We start from the raw sequence: 22020 nt of genomic DNA on the forward strand, positions 1-22020 counted from the left end.
CATGCCCCGCAGACCCATTAATCACCGCCGATGTCTGGCAAGACAGCCGCGAGTGTTTGCCCACCACGCTTTTGATGGCTAATTGCATACAAGCCAGCCGAGCTCATTCCGTTCCGCCAGAACAGCTAATTGTAGACATCTTGTACTACCTGATTGTGTGTTAGCCAGACAATTTGCCATTGCAAAGAGTTCGCAACGTGTGCTAATTGAATTGTAATCGACTTTGGCATGCAATTAGACGCTGCACTGCGAGGTGGAGCGCCAGATGCAAAGTCCCTCGTGGCTGGGCATAATTACTGCCAAGATCTACTTTAAGTTTTCTGTTTGTTCAGGTAGAAGTGTGTTACATATAGCAATAATTAAAGTATTAATAGGGAAAAGTATACCTATTAAACTTAGAAATTACTGAACTTGAGTGGCCATTTACCTGTTGATTATACTTTCCTACCTCTAATAGAAATTTCTCCTTGTGTAGTGCAAGCTGTGTACAAACTGCTATTTACCCGCTCTTATATTGTTTAATAATATTATAAACTGCCAGCTCTGGCCAGTAAACAAGAAGGTAATCAAGCGCGGCAGGCAATTAAAAGCTTTGCTCTTCCAACTCTGACCACTTGAGCACACAATTTGCAGAGCAGCCCTCGTTACGGTTATGCCACAATCATCGAGATGCGGCGAGGGAGATGCCGAACTGCAGCCGTTTTCCGGGGAAATGGCAGCAATAGTAATATCTGCGGTGAGAATGCGAGTGCCAGCTGCGAGATATCCCAAAACAATGCGATTAAGCTCGGTTCCATTCCGTTTCGCGCACTTGGCGTATGCGTAATCCCCGCTAATGCAACGCCAAACTAATTGGCTCAGTTAATTAATAACGGGGGGCAAGCAGAGTTCGCATTCAATCGATCAGCAGATGACTGTTGAATGTCCAGTAAGGTTTCCCTCTAAGAACAGGAAATAATTCAGTTAACAAGCTAACAGTTCTTGGCCATTTCACCATGCTTTTTCTTGGCCAAAGTTCAAGTGCCTTGCTAATTGGTGTCGTCATTACGCAAAGTTATAGCTTTTATCTTTTAACTACTTTTATCTTAAATATTATTCATGATATTAAACAGGGCCGTAGTTACTTTCCTAACTCACCGTCATAATAGAAAAAGTTTCCCAGCGGTTGTTATCTAGTTAACTGCTTTATTAAGGTATATATATTTATGTATAAATAATCTCGTTTAAACGTAAACAATATATGTAAAGAGTAAGTAAAAGTACTCACAATTATGATATTTAAGGGCGCTTAAAACCACCCAACGCCTAGCGAGTCATGGATGTATATAGGCGGTATTCCCCAACTAGAATAGGTTAAAAATCCGAAATAGTACTGATTTCTCCAGTTCCAGTTGTGGAAAAGCACCGCCTCTTTGTCACCATCTGTGGGTGACTAACGCCTCTATCTCTGCTGACCATCCAGCCCAAAATAAACACCCCCGCTCATGCACATGCGGCTGTGTAAATAAATTAAATTCAAATCTAAATTGATATAAACTATGCTCATTGGGGCTAAACAGAGAAAAAGAAGGCCCGTGCTTATCGCTCGTCCCACTCATCATTCCCCTAAAAAAACCAAAATAGGGGAAAAGTAGGGGGCGGCAGGGGGCGTGCCGGTACTTTATCGCTGCTTAATTACGTTACTGATAAGCTCACATTTTCGTGGGTTTCATGGCGAGTTCTTTTCTATTTGTGTTTCGCAGTTTCGCTTTCATTTCGATTCTTTTCCCTATCAAAAGGCCTGCATGTGGTGCTTTTTTCCGCTGGTCAAATCTCGGCGCTTAGCTCTTGACTTTCGGAGCTGCTCAGCCGAGATTTTGTTAATAAAAATTAATGGCTTCGTGATTTGTTTGGCCTTAAGTGCCAAATTTCCTTATGTGCTTAATGCTGGCTGCCCCATAGATTGTGTTTATATAGCGGTCTGTAATGCCCGAGCACCCAATTCGAAGGCTGTTTGGCACAGACAATATCAATGGGCTTATGAGTCTTACAAATAAATATAGTCAATGCCTTATTAATCTTTAATCCGAAATGAAATACGAATATTAAAGTAAATTATAAATATTTTCCAGTCCCTATCTTTGATTTACTGCATTCAAATTGGTTTAATATACATCTGTTTCTTTGTGTCAGGATAAGTAAATATTTATTTATAAATCCAAATTGAATGTTTCCAGGGTAACAGTATACCTTTCCCCCCGAACTGCAATATATCTGCTTAACTGTGTTCTGGGGTGAGGGCTAATGGGTATAATATTGCAGATGGGCTGCTGGTTTCGGTATGCAGACAACGCCCACAGCCGACATTAATGTAGGCGTAATTATTTATTTAGGCGCTTTAATTACTTATTTATCGGCTGCGTCGAAAGCGGCGTATGCGTAATATCAGTTCATTGCGAACAATGAAAACCGCGAGCAGCGACCAACGAGCAACGAGCAACGAGCCTTTCGCTGCGCGTTGCCAACGGGCTGGATAAAAGTCAACGACACAATGCTAAAAATAAATGAATAACTATTTATAAATATTCGATGAGGACGGTAATTGAAATCGGTTGACTATTCACGGCAGATGCAGGATGATTTATTCAAACGCTGTTAACCGTCAGCGTTGATGTGGAAAACTTTTGGACCGCGGGCCTTGTTTACAGAGGCTGTCGGGGAACCCATTAACCCATTCAATCATTTAATGGTTAAATCGCATAAATACGAAGTGCGAAAATATTTATTCGCGCTCATAAAACAGTGATATTGTTGCCATTATTTGGCCATAACAAATTGTTTACATTCGCGCAGCGTTTTCCAATTTCCCAGCTAATTTTCCCCAGCCATATTTAGCCTGCATTCGAAAGCGAAAAGGTCTCGCGCATAAATAAAACCGACATTTCGTTGGGTTAATAAGCCGCGCAATGAGTTCATATACCCGGGGCTTATTTATTTCCAAATTAAACTGGGCCAAAGAGCAAATAAATTCTAGTCCCTGGTATCTTTTCTGTCGAAAAGCTGGCTGGCATGTTGGGCTGTTCAATTGGTTTTCGTTCGGCAAGCTTATCAATCGAACATAATCTTTATGCACGGTTTGGCCCAAATATGCGATATTTATTTCTTCAATTAATTTAAGCGCCAGCTCAATGAAAATATCTGCACTATTTCGGTGACGAGAGCCCAGAGAGAGAACCCAGCCGGGCGAGATAAAAGCCGACCTTTCCATTCGGCTGTGTGTGTGTGGCAGTATCTGAAAATTGTCTATGCATATTAGAGTGTATCCGGGTGTGGCTGATGCATGTGAAATGGCCAAAACATTCTGCATGATTGATGGGCTCCGTGGCCCAGAGATACGGCTGCGGAGTCCCGGCTTTGGGTATGCAAATTGGCTTTATTTATTAATCGAATGCATTTTGTGGTCAGTGCGAATGCTCTCCGAGTGCCTCAGAACTGAATATGCAAACACGAATTTGCACTTTTTTGCGGAAAGCGGCAGAAATATTAAATTTTACACTCAGGAAGTGAGTTTGATAAGTTTTCACCGGCCGCCTTACGGAAGTGGTAAACTGCAAAATGTAAACCTCACATTTATTGCAAATTTAAATTTTAAATATTTGTAATTTTCTGTGGAACATTTTGAGCAAGCTCCTCGCATATTTCTGTGGCTTCTACCCACTGGGCTGTGTGTGTGTGTGAGTGTGTCACATAAATCTCCCTGCGAATTTAGTTTCCGATTTGCATTCGTGTGCGTCGTCAGGTTTCCTCGCACATAACTCATGCAGCCCGACAAGCTCCATGCCATAAATTTAATGTATTTTTTGTCCTGAATTTTCAACACCACTTTTTGCCGCGACCTTGCAGGCTGCTTTTTGGCATCGATTCGGCAGGCAAACCGCGGCGTCTCCAATTATGCCATTGGATTCTATTTATAAACGGGGGCAGAACTCCAGGGGTGACTCCAATCACGCAACCGGAAAGTATGAAAAGTGTGGATCCCCCTCCTCAACCTTGCTGCTTGAACTTCACATTCCTTGGCGCCGTCAGCCTTGGCTGCATTTTAATGGTTTTTATTGATTTTCAGCATTGTTTCAGCGGCACCCGCGCAACAGCCATCTTGCCCGAAGGGCCACTATTCACCTGCTGCACTCGCAGAAATATAGCTACAGAAAGTTGAAATTAATAAAATGTTTACTTGTAGCCTCACTACGTATTACCTTGATAGTAACCCTTTGGTACTAAATTATTTTTATTTATTTTATACCACACTGGAAAATAAGGTTAAAGCTCCGATTTCTTTCTGTGCATTGCACCTCGTTATGAGCATTCAACGCATCAATTGGCGCGTGCCAGCCAGGGCTCCTAAAACCGGCAACAAGGGGGGTGTCCTCTTGGCCGAAAGAGAAAAGACTTGGTCCTACAACGAGTTCTGTTGCACTGGCACTTGCAACGACATTTAGCTTGCGGCTGCTGTCCTTGTCCCGAGCCTCCAGTTCCCACCTTTCGCTCTGGCCACCCTCTGAAATTCACCAGAAAGCCCACCTCCCAAAGTCCTGCATCCTTCCAACGAATGCCCTTCTGCTATTTAGGAATTCGCGCAGTTCTACGTGCGCTTTATTCGCTATGCCCTATACAAAATCTGGGCCTAATTGCTCTGCGGTGCAGTTTGAATGGAACTCAGACACACAATGAAATTACCCGGCAAATTGGGCTTCCCTGGCCTAAATTCGAGTTTCAATGCCTCGGGGGGTTAAAGGTGTAGCTGGGAAACTAACTTCGATCTCTATTAGCTTTAAGGCAACAGTATTTTATTTATTCTTAGCATATAAACAGCTATTTAACGATCTTTGCTAACAATAGATGTTACATTCCTTTTTTATTCCCAGACTCACTTTAAGCTATCTCTGAAAATACGTGATAAAGCGCTCCATTGACGTGTCCATGTAAGGTTCTTTTTGGGGGGGACAAATCCTGGGATAATATTTCAAAAGTTTAAGTTATGCTAAGCAGACGGAAAGTAGTCTCCATTCAGGGTGTCCATGTCTATTTTTCGTTCTCCAGGGGAGAGGGTATAAGCCCCGGCTATGGGCACTTTACTCAATTTTTTGTCAGTCCCCCATTTTAGAGTCTCGCTATGTGTGTTTCTGTCTATCTGGGTGTCTTTTCCCCCTCTCTGCTACTTTGCTCAGTGTTTCTGCTTCTTTTAGCTGTTTTCTCGCAGATGCACAGAGGGAAATTGTTGATACTTGAAGTTAAGATTTTGTGTTTATAAATAGCTCAAGTTTAAAGATATCATAAAGCCAACTAATCAAGCAACTTGTTAGTTTTGTCCATTTGAATACACACAAAACTCAACAGAGAACTCCCCAATTCGGGTGACATTTTTCCGTACAGTGCTGCTGCTTCCGGTGAGCACGCCTCGCTTATCAGCGCATTTTCAGTTGTTCCCTGCTGGGTGGTGGCCCCACCCAACCATCAAGCCACCCACCGCCACCCACATTTTCCCCGGAGCCTCGTTGCTTGTTTGCCTGTTTTGCATGTCATGCGCTTGTTTGTTTTTTGCTCCTGCTTTCTTCGTTTTGTGCTTCCTTCCGTTTTCAATTTCTTTCTACATGTTCACGTTGTCGGTGGCCCCTCGTCCTGGATTTTCTTATTTTATTTTGCATATTTTGAGCTGCCATCCGAATGACATTTCTGCTAGCTCATGCTTCGAACGTGAGGAACCAAACTGCCTGAACTGCATCTGTCTTTTGTGCAAGTCCCCCTTTCTTGGCTCTGTATGCGAAGGACTTTGCTGCAAATTAATTTCTCGGCCTCTGATCTGCCTGAGAGCGTGAGAGTCGGGTGGGGGAGTCGCCCGCCTTTAGTTTGCGACATTATTCCGGACTCGGAAGTATGCAGCAACTAATTGTCTTTGATATTTGTTTGTGGCAAACGTTTAATTGAAATCTAATTTAATTTATGGCTCCCGAAACACAAACATCGCAAATATTTGCCCAGGAGGTGGGCCGGCTTTAATTGGAATGCCTGCGTCGGGCGGCCAAGTCAACTTTAACGCATGACCTGTCAGATCGAAGCCGCTGGTCCGGCAGTAATTCATAATAATACGAGACGAGCCATGTATACATTAAACACAATAATTTATCGATTTTTCATGGGAGCATAATTCCCGCACGCATCCGCAAAGTAATAATGGATTCGGATGGAGACAGATGGGGAGGTGGGGTGAGCTGGCGATGGAGATGGAGATGACTTCCGCTTTGTTTGCCTTCGATGTCAATAAAAATATGTGGAACAGTCTGTCCGGCCAACTTCATAATCATCGACGAATCAAAGATGACTGCGTGACCGAGGCAAAAGTTGTGATTCGAATTATTTCCTTTTACACAGTAATAAAAAGTGTCTTCCATTTCATACTTTGGGGTTTCATTTTCAGGTTTATTTTTAAAAATGTTAGATCAAGATTTCTATGAGTAACGCATCTTACAGCCCTTTTCTGATTTATTAGCCGAATCAATAACAAAATAATTCCTGGTGTACCAAAGCAATAATAATGATTTCCATCACGCTGCCATCTCTGAGGCTTACGGCTGAGTGATTGACAAAACCGCAGGGGGCTAGGCTATCCAGGACATCGTCCTAATGGCCCATTGACAATTATGGCGCTACTAAATCTTGGCCAGCAGGGACACGGCTAGTGAGGGCCAAGAAAAGCAGAGCAAGTGGGCGGGCGACCGAGTCGGAGTCAAAGTAAACACGGCCCCATGTCATATGCACGAGACCCCGATGACTCCAACTGGTTGGGTTCGTCTTTGTTTGTCTTGGAGGGAAGGACTACGGATTCCATGGGGATGGAATAGGGAGCAAGGAGCATAGAGGATTGAGCAAGAGCAGGGAAGCTTGAGGTTCGGCTCAGGGGCTTGCATATTATTCAATTAAAATCGCACAGCCATTAAGCTTGTACGGACAACTGTCAGCAACACGCACGCAATCAATGTCAACACGCACACACTGCCCCACTCACACACACTCCTGCAAGCGGTGAATGGCAAACGAAACACGCACACACACTTGTGCAGTGGAGAGAGCTCGGTGGGAGTACGTTAATAGAACTTAGACTCGCATAAATGTCAGCTACAAGATTTGATAGCCCCGGGTTAAAACTAAGTCCTTGCATATGCGTGTCTGAAGAGCTCGCTCTTGAAGTGTGGGTGTAAGTGAGTGTGTGTGGGTAGGCGGTGAAAAGCATTTCTCTACTCCCCACTGTGTGTGCGTGTGCGTGTGCGCCCGAAAGCAGGCAAGATGGGCCTGATTTAAATTTTGTGCGCCACAGTAAGGAGTGCTTAAGGAAGAACTTTTATACCAAGCAGAGAGTTCAAAAACTTAAAGCACATTCATTTTCTGGAGTTCAATTAAAGTCATTGGATAAATCTTAAGTTACAGCAAAGAAACTCTTGAATTAACCCTCTCATTAGAAAGTCGAAAAACCTGAAGTCTCCTTAAATTGTCTCACTTCCTTTTAAGATGCGTTTACCTTCAAGAGCTTTCTGTAAATTGTTTTTCGAGGATCTAGCGCAAATTAAGATGGAGCCACACATCAGCAGCGAACACCTCCACACGTCACTTGTGGAGAAGAGTTGGAGAGCCTGGGAGTATGGGAAATGCTGGCTCATCTGGAAACTCGACCTCGTGGCCACACCAAGGAAAACTTTTCGTCTGCTCCGTGCCACTGAAGTTACCGAAATGCCTGGCCCCCCGAAGGAAAACAACGTGGAAAGGCGAAAGGAAAAGAAAACTGTGGCCCCCAATGAACTTTTGCATGGAAAAGAAATGGGGAAATGGGAACGAGACCTGCTGTCAGTGGCGTTAAGTGGCGCCCAACCAAGACGCAGCATCAGCATTTGCCACGCCCCCTCAAAAACCCCTTCCCCCCAAGGACGCCCACCTTATGGCCTGCCTGCTGGGTAGCAGATAGCCGAGAATAAGGAAATATATAGAGTGGGCAGGAGTGAAGGGAAAGCGGGAGCTACACAGATCGAAAAACTTGAATTCACTTTAAAAATTATATAATTTATTTATTCTTCTGAAGGTAAGGTAAGGTTCTAAGGTAAAACCTAATAAAAAAAAAAACCTAATTATGGATTAGAATCAATCTCAGTAGAAATCCCCAAATTGAGATTAAAAGTTAGTCGTTTCTCGAAGTGTTAGCCGCTGATGTAGCCTTATTTTTACGGCTATCGTTTCAATTTTTATGGCTTAAGTTGTTGTAAATTTAGTTAGAAGTAGAGTTCAGCTCTATCAACTGGCAGTCCCGTTCCCCCGAGGGCTCGAGTTATCCGGGGGAATCGATACTCTGCGGCAGCAACTGGGGCTGCGTGTCCGTCCGCCGTTCTATTAGCCGTCAAGCGGAAAATTTAATACTGTTTATTTACACAATTTTCCAGTTAGCCAGGGCATCGCTTGTACCTTAACTTTGGTCGCGTTTCAGGTTACGTAATGCTCAGGCAATGCGGTCTTCTCTTTAGTTTGTATCCTGTCTTTAGGTTAAGGTGGTTAAAACCACACTAATGCAGCGACTCGCCGACACACTCTCGCTCCACCTGTTTCCATTCACACTTTGTGTGGGAAATACGAGTTAACAGTACATTTGCTTTAGTATTTATGCGCTGATAAACATGGAAGACAGCTCCCAACACGCCCACGCCCACGTCCAGTCCCCCCCGAACCCCTCACCTCATCTGGGGGTCTGTCCTGTGCGCTTAGGCGCTGCGTATGTTATTCAATTTGGCCCGGCCAGCACCTGCAAATGTTGGCACAGCACCTGGATAACCTGCTTAACCCCCGGTGACGTGCGAATCTGATTTGTGTCCTAATTTAAGGCGTCTGTAAAAGGTCAGGGAAGTGGTCTAAAGTAGAGAGTGGAAGGGAATACATTAACCCTATAATAGGTCAATTCAAGTTGACTATCGATAAGAACGAGAAAGGTTATTAATATTGATGGGACCAATGCGAAAAACTTCCACGAAATTCATTCATCGATTGTTAGGACAATGATAAAGTCTTTAAATAGAGCGAATTATTTAAACAAAGATAAAAACTGAAAATGAAATTTAAGCTGTCAGAAAATGCTGATATCTTTTTGTATTTTCTTTTTTTAGCCTTCCACTAAAATTAAGCCTTGGAGACAATTTTTTATCGGAGCTGACTTTAAAATGTGAAAAGATTTTGTATGATTTTTTTGCAACAAAACTGAAAGTCATGTCCCAGCAACCCATTCGAACTCCAAGGGCCAAAGGCATTTAAAGATAATACGCTTAAGCGTTTAATGGGTTAAAGTTGGCTCTTTAATTGCGATGCTCCGAAAGTATCGCTCAATCTTTATTGGGCTTCCATTTATTTATTATCGCCTTTCGTTTTCGCTTTCGTTTCCAGTACATTTATTCGAGCAATTTTTGTCTGCCGTGGCAGCCGACGCATAAATAATAAAAGAACTCCGGATCCGGGGCCCAAGCGATTTCCATGTGCACGGCGGCGAATGCAAATCCGGGTCCGGAGTGGAAAAAATCCGGGGAGCACGGAAAAGAAAACGGAAGCTAAGCCGAAAGCGGAATGGAGAAGTGAGCAAGGGGGCAGGGTGTGGGAATTTATGCAAAATCACGTATGCCCCGGCATAAAAAATAAAGCACGAAATACTATAAATAATGCAACAGCCGAAATGCAATGCAATTGGAGAGGCAGATATTTGTTGGCTTAAAATAAACATTGGAGGCAGGTGGGGGCCAGGTGACTAGGCACAAGTACGCCCTCACTCCGAGTCCCGGATCCGTGTCAAACACGACACTCTGACCCACTTTGCAGCCCGGCGTTAATCTTGTGTATGTGCAGTACCATCCCGGGTCGCCGAGATTCAATATAAGATACTCCTTGAAAGGCCCCAGGCCCCTCAATTTTATTCTACGTTTCGGCTGTCATTTTGGGCCTGAGTGGCACTTCGTGTTTGCCTTTATTGGGTTCATCAAATGCCGACAGCAGCAGTCAGCATATGTGGGATAGTTGCCATAGATACTCCAGTGTTTGCCACTTTCTAATAATCCGATGATTGGACCTTCATTTCTTTGCAGATTGAACGAGGTGAGTCCGTGAATTTGACTATGGACCCGTTTGGGACTTGGATGCCACTCGGGCGAAGCCCCAGAAAAATTTGACTCTAGATTAGGCCATAAAAAAAGGCATTAAGCTGTCTGGAAGAGATAACTTCATATGAATTTATTGACATTTGTGTTCGGTCGGTCAGTCGTTCAGTTGGTCAGTCGTTCAGTTGAACTGCCCACTTGTTTGCCCGAAAGCCATTCCCTTATTTCGAGGCAAAAACCTCGCTCCTTTGTGCCCAACTGAGCATGAAAAGGCCAACATCCGTTGCGGCTAATGTGCCTGTGGCCAGGACATGGAAAAAGTGGCAGTTCGAGGGTCCTTTGTGTGAATGCGGCGACTAAGAAATACATAAATAAATTAGTTACGTGCCTGGCAGAGGTCCTCTTCGGACGGCATTTGTTATCAACTGGCCGAATATGAAGCAGAAATATGTTTACCTGCAATATTTGTACACCTTGATGGACAAATTCGATGATTTCAGTTGTCCGAGTTGGTGAGTGAGAAACACTTCAATTTATTTATTTTGCTAGAAATACATTTCGAGGAGCTCATTGTTGGCCTGTAAGTGTGTTTTCCCACCTTTCCTCAAACAAATTCAATTTACTTGCTAAAATTTATTTCGTAAATGGAAGTTCTCGGAAGAAACCCCGAAAAATAACATTTAAAAACATTCTCTTTACTCTTTGCATTTAAAAATATAAAAACGTTTATTTCCTTTCCTTTGATGAACTCATTTGATTAGTTTTTAATTTAAATAGAAGGAAAAAGTAAATAGATTTGAAAATGTAAGGACAATATTTACAGCTAAGGGAAAGTTAAGATAAGTTTGCAGGTAAATATCTTTACGTTCAGCTTTCTTTTGAAATTTCCAAAGAATATTGTCAAAGGAAACCATATTTCCCAGGAATATTTAATTTGACCTTAAGCCTCAGCCGTTGGTGAATGTGGCAACCACATTTCTGTTCCACCTTGATGGATAATTTTGATGAGTCCAGATGGAACATATGCTTCCGGTTACCTCATGTTTAGGGACCTCGTTATTCTTAGCAGTGATATATGAAGGGATTTCCACGTTGCTGGCCAAGTTTAAATCACAAGCTGGACAACGCTTAACTCTGTGGTTTCGCTTCATAAATTTTGTTTATTCATTTGTTTTTTCGCAGTCCTTGCCGGGCTTCGCTTTGCTGCGGTCCCGCTCTTTCTCTCCGTACGTTTTTGTACATATATTTTTGCTTTTTGTTGCTGCTTTTGTCTGTTGGTCAATTATTCAGACCGAAACGCTTGTGGTCAGCACAGTGTGTGCATAAAGGCGGCAGAATGGCTGGGTGGGGCTGGGAAGTAGGGCATTTAAATGGCTTAAAGGGTCTAAAATGGGAAAACGGGAAAAACGGGAAAAACGGAAAAGGGAACCCAACGAGACGTGTGACTGTTGACGGGCTTGTGTAAATTGCATAAACTTGGTAAATGTGCAAAAAGTGTTGCTCGCTTTTGTGCGACAGGCCGGGAAGGAGCTGTTCCATCAACAGGTGGGGCTGGTTGCTGGCAAAAGGACAGGTGGGCCACCCCCGGCAGTCAGTTCATTATGTGGCCGGGACTGTGTGTTTACCTAGGACCCTCTGCCCGGCCCCTCGGGTGTTTACAGTGGTGTCAGTCATTGGGTTGGTCACTCGACTGCAGCTCCAAGTCCTTGGGCGCACTGCTCGCATCCTGTGACCACATCCTGTCGTCGGCACGCTGCTCGAATGTCTGTCCTTGCACTTACAGCTCGAACAAGTGACGAGAGAACGCCTTCCTCGGACTCATTGTTTACCTGAGTGCACTAATAAAAATATCAAGGACTCGATCCTAAACTTGTGAAGGATCTACATGGCCCTATTAAATCAATAATACCATTAACATCTATGTATGTTTCTATTAAATATAATGGTTACTTAAGTATATACATTTTTATATCATATTTGAGGTCTTGGGAACTTTTCCCCTCAGTGTAGAACTCATATGACTTCGTCCAGGACCAAGGCATTATAACGCCAGGACAAGGAAGCCGAAGAGTTGCTCCCCCCTGACGAAGGACGACCAACAAAGAGCTATTTTGCTGTACGCCTCGAATGGGTGGGTGTGTGCCTGTTGGGGGCACAAGAAATCAAGCGTAATGAAGCCCCAGACGAACGACAGACAAAGGTTTACTTTGCTCTCGACCGGCCCATTCAAAATTCAACGAAATGATAATAGATAAGCCGCTTGACACTAACACGCTTACGCACTCAGGAGTGTGTTTTGATTTGGCCCGAAAGGTGTGCGAAAAGAGCAGCCCTTTGCCTTTCTCGCCTTTCTCCGTTCTGCTTTCCATTTAGCATTTTCCACTTTCCCTTCGAAAACAGCGACCAATTAGAGCGGAAACATGCTCCGGGATTAGCTGCGAATTAGGTATTGTAATTGAACGCATCCCTGGCGATACAAGACAGTTGTTAATGGGCCGGCAGGTCGTTGTCCTTGGCGAATAGAGTGGAGCAGCGAGGGTGGAGTGGAACACCAGGTGGCTGGAGGTTTTTAAATGGTATTATGCATTCTGGGCAACTTTTAAGTGGTCAAGTTTTAAGTGGGGCCCTGCCAAAAGTTTGCTGAATACGCTGGAAACGCCAAGGAAAAGCAATCTGGGAAAACGACAGCTTAGGCAATACTTTCAGGGAACTTTCGAGGTTCCTCCTCCCTATTCGCCAGCTAGTCCATTACCCATTTAATGACAAAGTTGTTTACTTTTGTCCACATAAATTACATACGTGTACCATTAAATAAACTATGGGCGGCTGGTTTGTATCGGCAATAACAATGAAAATCATAAGCTAATTGCCATAAAAGAGGGAAAGAGGAAAATTTTAAGGGAACGTCAAAGGCAAGACACGAAAATCGCTGCAGGAAATGATGTGACGTGAGGCTTTTGTTTTGTTTGTTTGTTGGCTGCTTTTTTCCCCAGTTTGCCCTTTGCTGTCCGAAGCAGCAATAATAACAATATAACGAAAACGTTTCCAGGGTCAGGGGTTGGGATCGAGTTAAGCTTTGTTGTTTCGGCCACAGCAACATCATTGAAATTGACTTCATTATTATTTTATAGTCTTGGCCTTAAGTTTTGCCAGCTCTGCTTTTTATGGCTTTTTATCAAATCTTACATTGTGGTGCTTGTGGCACGTTTTACAGTGATGGTCCTCGTGTTGGCCTCCTCGTCCTCTGCTTATTAAAATCCATCCCCGGGCAGCTGGGAACCGCTCTCTCTCCCTACACGGTGCTCTATATATGCACAGTATATACAAGGATATAAGCTGGGCGGCGGGCCTCAGGCAGAACTGATATAATGCATTTTGCAACAGTCCTTGTCTTGAGCACAAAAGCCAAGGAACTAAGTGGAGGCGCCATTAGCAGAACAGTGCAAGTGGAGCCATTAGAGGCGACTTCGATTACAAACGGATTTCCTCTGTCGTCCCTCTGGTACTAGAGTTTTATTTCGAAGAAGTCTTGTTGCTATGGAAAATAAAGATATCTGATTTATTTCCTATATCTGCAGATACAAAGGTTTGAAAGATTCTATCCGTTTTACTTATGAATCATATAAAATCATGAACTTCTCCTTGAGTGGTTTATTTAGAACTCAAATATTGTCAAACGACGTTGCTTTAAGCTGGCTTGACCTCCAAACACCTTTGCTTTGCATAGGTAACTTCATTTCCCCCATCACTCCTGGCTGGCTTTTCCGTTTTCCGAGTGTCACTTGCCATTTGCCAGTCACTTATGCAGGTTTGCCACTATTTGCTTTCATGTTTTCCTTCAGCCATTATGTAAATTTTTTATCGCCATTTTGGTGTGCAGCTTTTTAGTTTTGTGTGTGAGTAGACAACTCGAGTCGAATGCTTTCACTTCCGCCCACCGTCCACCGTCCACCGCCCACCTCCTACTACTCCAGCTACCTCCCACTCGACACCCACCCCCGCCCCTCGACACCCACTTTCCTTTGTCTTTGTTTGTTTATGAGCATTAACGCACACCCACTTGCACATGAGCACTCTCGGCGGGTTTTTGTTTTTTTGGGTCACTTTCAAAGCTCTTGGCGCTCTTCAAGTGGTTTTAGCACACACTCGAAATAATTTCGTGTGTGGAATTCGCTGCCTGCGCGGCGCTATCAATGCGATTAAAAAACAATTACACTTGTGACACTAATGGCGCAAACACACCCGTTCGCGGCTTTTAATATATATTTTCCGCACGAATATTTGCCTTTCATACGGCTTTTATATTTATTTCGCGAGCAGGCACAAAAAACAGAGCCTGTCTGTTAGTGGCATCTGCGAAAAAAGCGCTCGATTTGTTTACACGCCAATGGCTGCTGGCCGGATAACCACATCAAAAATAAACAACAAATTCAAAATTGATTTTCCAAAATCAAAATAAACAAAAATCGCATTGCCAGCCTTTCATTTCGGGAGTTTTATTGTTGTTTGCGATGCCGTGCGGCAGTTGCTTTAAAGCTCTTTAAATTAATTGCCCGGGAAAATGAAACGGCAAAATGGAAGCCTAATGGCGAAGGCTAATGGCTGGCCGACATCTTGCGGCATTATTAACATGATTGCCACGAGGACCCCCTGGCGCGTCCTCCGGGGGAGAAGCTTATCAATGAATCACCAAAGCATGTGATTGATGATTTGATGTGTGTAGTGTCGTTCCATTTCCCGCCCGGCCAAATGTGGCTTCTCTGACAAGGATTAGGTGCCCACGCAGCATCCGAGTAAATACCAGGAATCCCGGGGATTCTTCTTCGGGGGAATGACAGCTCACATATGCATATATTTGCTCAAGTTCGTGCGTGTATTAGTCGCTCTAAGACAGATTAAAAGTGAAGAGCCTGCAGAAAGTTTGCCTTGCCTTGCCGTATCTGAATGGGCATACCCTAACTTTGCCTCGAACAATACTATGACTAGCACTAAGTAAATAAACATTTCCCACTAATTTTAGCTGCAGTACCATGGAAATGTCTGCGCGAATGACTCAGTCTGAAAATTACCTTTTCAATTTTCCCAGGTACCATCCACCAGAGCATTAGGAATGATTCACGGAAATTGTCAAGGCCAAACAAATTAGCTGATGAGTCTCTTTAACCTAAAAATTTAGTTTCTAGTGTTTAGTTTAAATTCTCTTTAAGTTCGGTTCACTGACATTAATTTAAAACCTTGAGTTTGAAGGGTAACAGTTTGAAGGCTTCTTGTCCCCTTCATAGCTTAATAGATTTTATCTTCGCTGTCAAGGGCAGTGCCTTCGAAGGGTATTAACCAGTCAGTACAGCCTGATGTTCCCCTACTCGGTTCTTTTCTGTTTGCCGACAGCAACCGCCATCATCATCAGCAGCTGTTTGGGCTTCCGCCGTTTGTTCGTCGGCGGCTTCAAAAGCTTTGCCAGGCTTTTTCTTTCTTATAGCTGGTACTACAGTTGATTTTTACCCAGACACAGAAGGGTATACACACACACATACTCAGATATATATAAGTTCGATCCAGCCCCTCACGAATTTCTAGACCAAAATGTTTACACATACGCGCGATTTTCTTTTAACAATTCATCAAATGCGCTAAGCGCGCACAAAAACTTTGACACTCGACGTGTTCGGTGTTTGGAAAGGGGAATGTGCCCCGTGCGACCCCCGCTCCTCCCCAAAAGCCATATCAATCATCGCCCAAAGTGCGTGGCTGTTGGACACCTTTTGCAGGTGAGGCGGCATTCGGCACACGGCACGAGGCGGTGCGAGGCTTTAAAATATTTATTTTGCCTTGCCGGGAAATGTTGAAGGCTAAATACAATAACTCAAAGTGATTTGCCAGGTGGAAAGAGGCAGCCATTATTTGCATGTCCCCCTCGTTTTCCTTAACCATGCATTATTTATTTTCCAGAGCGCAATTTGTTCGCTGCAGACAATCGAGTGAGGAATTTGTAGCAATTAGTTAGGGCCTCTGAAAAATGCCAGCAACTCTTAAAGGTGTTGTTTCCAAATTCCTAAAGCAGACATTTGCTAGATAATCCGACTGGCTTGCTTTGGGCCAACAATGCGAGTTCATTGTCAACATTGCGCATACGCCACGTAGGCGGACCGCAACATAAATATGGGCTTAACTCTATTTATTTGCTCTGCAGCTGTGTCATTTAATTAGTGTAAACAGTTTTTAGGCCCGGCCTAGCTGCTGGGTCAATAAGCTGATTTAAAATTAATTACTTATTAAATGCAAGGGCATTTGTGTGTGTGGCCTTTGCACCCAGGTGATTTATGTAAATTAATTAAATAAACACCTGTGGCCAGTAGCCCTCCATGGGCGAGGATTCGTCCACCGCAGGCCTTCTGGGAGCCATTTTCGAATTGGGTCCTCAAAACGATAGTTCTGGGCCAACTGTCTCTCGTGATCCGGTCCAATTTACCCGCTCCCTAATTGCAGCGACCTGATTTATATCGAATGTCAACTGGAGCAGGTCCATAAATTTTTTTTGGAGTTGCCTTGCGTGGTAGGTTGGCATAAGGGACTCCGACTTGGCTTATTCCCGGGCGATAAGTCCTGGCCCTGCTCCTGGAAGGCCTTCGAAGGCGGCAAAGTGTGCGCATGATTTATTTTCATTAAAAACTTCTTTTGCGGCTGCTTAAGCACTGAAACTTTTCGCGCCGCTCACTTCATAAAGCAGAAAAGTGGAAAACTCAGCAGAAAGAGCCCGCGAAAATTTTAATCTGCACATTACGAAGTTGCGAGGTCCACACAAAGAAGCCTTTTGCATCTTCCCAGCCCTGAAGTGCACTCATTAATTTCCAGATTAATTTTTGGGGCCAGCTAATAGGCAAGCGGAGTTCATGGTGTAATCAGGACGCCGTTCGTTAAGCTTAAAAATGGCTGCAAAACGTTGACCTCCGCCCATTTATAAAGAGCGCCAGCCCTCTGAAATCCAAATTCATTTGTTTGCCTGTCCCATGGGAAGTACGTGCGTGAAGTTGCACTATTGAAATGGCAGATTGCCATTGCATTGGCACGCGATCATTAGTCAAGGAGCAGGAACTGCAGCCTGACACTTGATGAAAGCAAAATGGAGTAGTTCTGCGGAAAAACCCTTTGTAGGGGGAAAATCAAGATACCGGACACCATTCACAGTTCTACAGCAAAGTGCTCGGAAATACTGAAAGATTGAATCAATTTATCCATGCTTGTATTTCCTTATGTATTTGGGAAGTCTTAGTGGGATTTCTTTTAAATATTTCACATCTCTCTTTAAGTCGATAATAACACAAGGTAGAAGCCGTACTCAGCTGTTTGCCCCAATCGATTGCCACAACGACGTCGGTAAATTGAAATTGCTTTCTTATCGCCAGCCGAGGACAATGCAATTAGTAACTGATTTAACTGAGGTAAAAGTCTGAGCAACTTTAGTTTTTGCTTTCTATCCGGTGGCTTTCACCCGGAGTTTTCCGTGTTTCCATTGCGTGATCTGTCAGGGCGTTGGCAAATTAAAAGTTCTCATTTCTATTATTTGATTGCCAGGCCAAAGCGAGTTTTTATATAAATTAGTTTGCTGGAACTGCTGTTACTGTCGCTTGCTAATTAGACATGGAAAAGTTGGACTTGTCCAGGTGTGTAAAAACCACAACGTTCCGTTCAATTGCGAAACTTTGATGCCTGAAGCCTCAAAGTCTCACTGATTTCGCCATAGTAACTGCAAGTCCAGTTGGTCTATTCCGTATATACATAGTATATATAGTATATGTACTATTCCCCTCCCCCACTGCGACATAATTATGTGGCGGCAATTTGCATTGCGCCCCCGACACAATAACCATAAAACGCCGTAACAATCGAGCCCAAGAAGCGCCTCCGAGGAAAGGCAAACAAAGGAGCCGGGTTCAACGGTGCAGCAGTTATTTCAACACCTTTATGGCGGTGTTCCTACATTTGTTAGCCGCAAACACACACTTGGGAAAAATGCAGGAATCAAGTGATTAGAGTAAAATATAGATGTACCTGGGAATAACCAGATTTAAATGCCCAAAAGTTCGGATTTCTTTCTTTTTGAGTCTTTTAAAAACTTACCATCTATCAACCTACATAAGCCCTACATCTTAATCCTTGCATTATCATAGAGTTAAGCTCTTGGATTTTGCCAGTGTAAAGTGCCGGCCACAATGGGTCTGGCTTTAGTTCTGGCCAATGACCAGAGAAGGTGGCCCAGACCTGCGGCTGGTAGTGCGGATAGAAGCCATGGGCTGACATGCAAAACAAACGCTGTTCGGGGCAGCTACGTGGAAATACATTTACAAACCGTAGATAGACATCTGAAGATAAAGCAAATTGCTGGGCTACAAAATCGTTAACTGTAATTTACCGCATTTGAAATGTTGGCCATTCGCCATTCCCATTCCCTTTCTCGATCCTAGATCCCGCCGATTCTCCATGCAGTTATGAATGGTCGACTAGCTGAGCAGGTGAGTCGACTTTAATTGTGTTTTTCAAACGGCCAGAGCCAGACAGCTTTGGTGAAAATGGCTGAAGTAATTGAGGCATACTGCTGGTGTAGGTAGTCGGATATCGGAGGTGGTTGTAATGGGAAGCACTTGAGAGCCACTTGCGAGCCGTGAATTAGGTTTTGAGCGATTGCTGGGAATGCAAATGAGTGCCAGAAATCAGCCGACTTTCCCCACTTCCAGCCCATATTAATCATACGCACTGCGGCCGTCGACGCCCAATTTGCACGAAGTGCAATCAGCTCAACTATGCAAACTCACGCCCATCCAGCCACTCAAGTGCAGTTCCAAATTGAAAGCGTGCCAGTTCGGGCTGTCGCAGATCGGCAAACAGCAGCCAGCAAATGGAATATATGGCAAACAGCCCGCAGAGGCATCGTGAATGCAAATGAAATCCGCATATCTCCCGCACATTTCATCTCGTTCCGCAAGTGGGCCATAAGTTTGTGTTCAAACTACATATATTGCAGCTTCTGGCAGGGGAAGTGCCTGCCAAAAGTAATGAAACGCCTATCGAACTCCTTTCAGCAAAGGGTAAACTATATCAGCTGTGTAAAAATCTTTTAAAAATCATCCCTATTTGCTTAACAAACACTAGCCAGCTAGACCCCAGAGATTCTTTCCCACTAGAGGTAAAATTCTCATCACTGCAAAAGCACAGAGCTTAATAATGAGAGATAATGTAATATGTCACTTGGTGGCGTGCACAATGCAATTAGCTCCCGTGACTCCTGGGTAATACAAATTAGCGGGCAGAGTTCAAGTGGGTTCCTTGGGGGAAAATGAAACATCAGTTGGCCGCGCCGTTGACTTTGGAAAGGTCAAAAGTCAGACTTTGTCATTCTAAATTCAGCTTTCAAAGCAAAAGCAAGTCCGTCTTTCGATTTCCCTGGATATGCCTCGTCAACGTTCCGAAAGTAGATCCTCAGGATCGGTGCGCCGACAGAGCAGTCGGAGCAGCCATGTCTTCGCCACAAAGCCATCTCGTGGTAGCAGCAAGGATCTTCCGGCGGTGCAGCAGCCCAAAAAGGAGACCCTGCCAGCAGCTGCTCCTGCTGCTCCTGCGGCGGAGGCCAAGGGTCCTACAACGGGAGAGCGGTTCAAGGACATGGCCACCACGGCGGCTGGAGTAGCAGCGGGATCCGCCGTAGGCCATGCTGTGGGCGCAGGACTCACCGGGATGTTCCAAGGACGTGGCCAGTCTGCTCCTGCTAAGGAGGAAACTCGACAGGAAGAATCTGTGGGAGCTGCAGCTTCAGCCGCATCAGTCGCCTCACATAAAACACAGCTGGTGGAGGATGGCCCCTGTGCCTTCGAACTGAGGCAGTTCCTCAAGTGCACCGAGGAAAACTCCAATGACATCTCCGTCTGCAAGGACTTTAACGAGGCAATGCAGCAGTGCCGTCGGCGCTACAATGTCTGAGACTATAAGAAAATCCCTACCGGAAGAGGCTAACGGATAAGATTTCCTTCCCATATTTCAAATAGATTGCCCAAATAAAAACATGTTCATTCTTTTTTGGATAAAACCGTTTTTAACAAATAGAGTTGTGATATAATTCCCAGTTATTTGAACCTTTTGGCTCAGTTTCGACAGCGAAACCACCAAATGCTTAATTTTAGGCCCCACATGCGAGATTTTCTTCCAAAAGAAATGAAGAAAAAAAAGTTTGAAATATGAAAACTCATACCGCTTTGTATTCTTAATCCCATTGTTTACGAAATTGTATTAAAAAAATAAAAAAATAAAATTTCAATTTTTTGCAAAAAATGATGATGGTACCCCTTACAAAAAATCGAAATTTGTCGAAAATTTTTTTTTTTCAGATAATGATAAAAAATCAATATTTGGGTCTTTAGTTACTAAAAAATTTGTTTTTTTAACTATTTGGTAAAATAATGCAAAAAATGAGTCTGAGGAGTCTGGCAAAGAAGGCGAAAGTCTTAGATTCCTAAATCAGTGAATAAATTAAATAATGAATAAAAGAAATGAAAGATAAAGTCGATTTAAAAATTGAGTCTTTTCCTTCGAAATCGCTCTTGGCGAGCAATACCCTGAGAGGGTATAAAAACAGACTTCGAAGAAGCAAATTAATTGGCGTTATGCGGGCAGCCACCAACAAGAACTCGGATCCACAGCTCATCCCAGGGCTCCAGGCCATCCATCTTGCTTGCCGAAACATTATTGATGTTGATTGATTTATAAACATTTGCCGGGAACGAATCGAGAGTTGGGCCAATTAAGTTGTAGCCAAAACAATAAACAAAATGAAATTAGCATTGCGTAGACTATCTCTTTCGCAGCCGTAAGGGGCCTCAGCTGCTGTCACATTTGTTCACATGTCAGGCGGGCGGAGAATTTTCAGCGAGCAAATATAATTTGCTCGAATATTCAGAGCAGAGTGAGTGGAAATTGTATACTGCTGATTAACATGGACTGAAATAGAAGGGGACTTTCCCACTCAACAACATGAAATTCAGCATCAGCATCAATCAAGTGGCATTTGCAGCAGGGTCTGCCTTCGGCTTTCTGCGGTTGGCAATAATTTAATGAAATATTCCGTTTGCCACATGAACTCGCTGCCAAAATTCTGCATATGGGCCACTGACTAATTCGAATTAGGCCCAAACTTTTGCCCGTTCGCCTAATTGCCGCTGTGTTTTCGCTTTTCCTCCGAAAGGCAAAAATAGTCAACCGAACTTTAGCATGTTCCCAGCCAATTAAAGCATTTCCGCTGCACTCTCTAAAAGGAAAGCGGATTGACTTTGTAGAATAGCAGAAGTACCAGAACTCGCTTTTCCAAATACTCTTTGGGCAGGCTAATTTCCTATGCGGCTTCCCTAGTTGGTGAACAATTTAAGATGCTTTTTGTTAATGTTTTTCAAGTGCTTTCGCATATTTAACTCGATGGAATGGTGGAAAAACTGGTGAAAAACACACATCAAAAACAAACTACAGAAAGAAAAACGAGGAAAATTTGCAATTTTGTATAAATTTAAGTCGTATTTAAGGGCGAAATCAAGTTGTCCGTTATCAAATGCCCATTGAAAGTTTCGTATATGGGTGATGGATTTCCTTTTTAAGTAGTTTATTTTGAATGTCCTCTTTTTGACAGTGTACTTTGAAGGCTACATGCCACCACCACCAGATTACCCCCTTCCTTGGGGAAATTTTCAAAGGGAAACCAGCTGGAGTTGTGTATTTGTTTTGCTTTCATACCTTTCGCGTTTGCCGACAAATTCATTATGTGTTCGTAATTAGTGCGGGAAATGGGAAAAGCAAACGCAAAAAGTGAAAAAGGGAAAACAAATTAGAAATA

At 43.6% G+C, this 22020-nt stretch overlaps 2 protein-coding genes across 4 annotated transcripts in view; both read left to right on the plus strand.

Annotated features, from left to right (window-relative positions):
* The window catches only part of LOC108104230 (5-hydroxytryptamine receptor 1), a 50202-nt gene that overhangs the window by 5184 nt on the left and 22998 nt on the right, over positions 1-22020 (plus strand). Inside the window, exon 2 of one of the 3 annotated variants that reach the window (XM_017210181.2) lies at positions 10140-10149. The exons of the other annotated variants lie outside the window; for them this stretch is intronic. The gene's annotated coding sequence lies outside the window, so the exon portion shown is untranslated. The remainder of the gene's footprint in view (positions 1-10139; positions 10150-22020) is intronic. 3 annotated transcript variants of the gene reach the window in all.
* Positions 19561-20224, plus strand: LOC108104231 (coiled-coil-helix-coiled-coil-helix domain-containing protein 2). The gene has a single exon (XM_017210182.2). The coding sequence runs from the start codon at positions 19596-19598 to the stop codon at positions 20121-20123; it is 528 nt and encodes a 175-aa protein (XP_017065671.1). The 5' UTR covers positions 19561-19595; the 3' UTR covers positions 20124-20224.

Source organism: Drosophila eugracilis, unplaced genomic scaffold, assembly GCF_018153835.1.
Source record: "Drosophila eugracilis isolate 14026-0451.02 unplaced genomic scaffold, ASM1815383v1 contig_670, whole genome shotgun sequence".
In the NCBI taxonomy this organism is placed as follows: domain Eukaryota; kingdom Metazoa; phylum Arthropoda; class Insecta; order Diptera; family Drosophilidae; genus Drosophila; species Drosophila eugracilis.

Excerpts from the sequence above, each read along its gene's own strand:
- LOC108104231 (XM_017210182.2), top strand. The coding sequence starts at position 19,596 with ATGCCTCGTCAACGTTCCGAAAGTAGATCCTCAGGATCGGTGCGCCGA.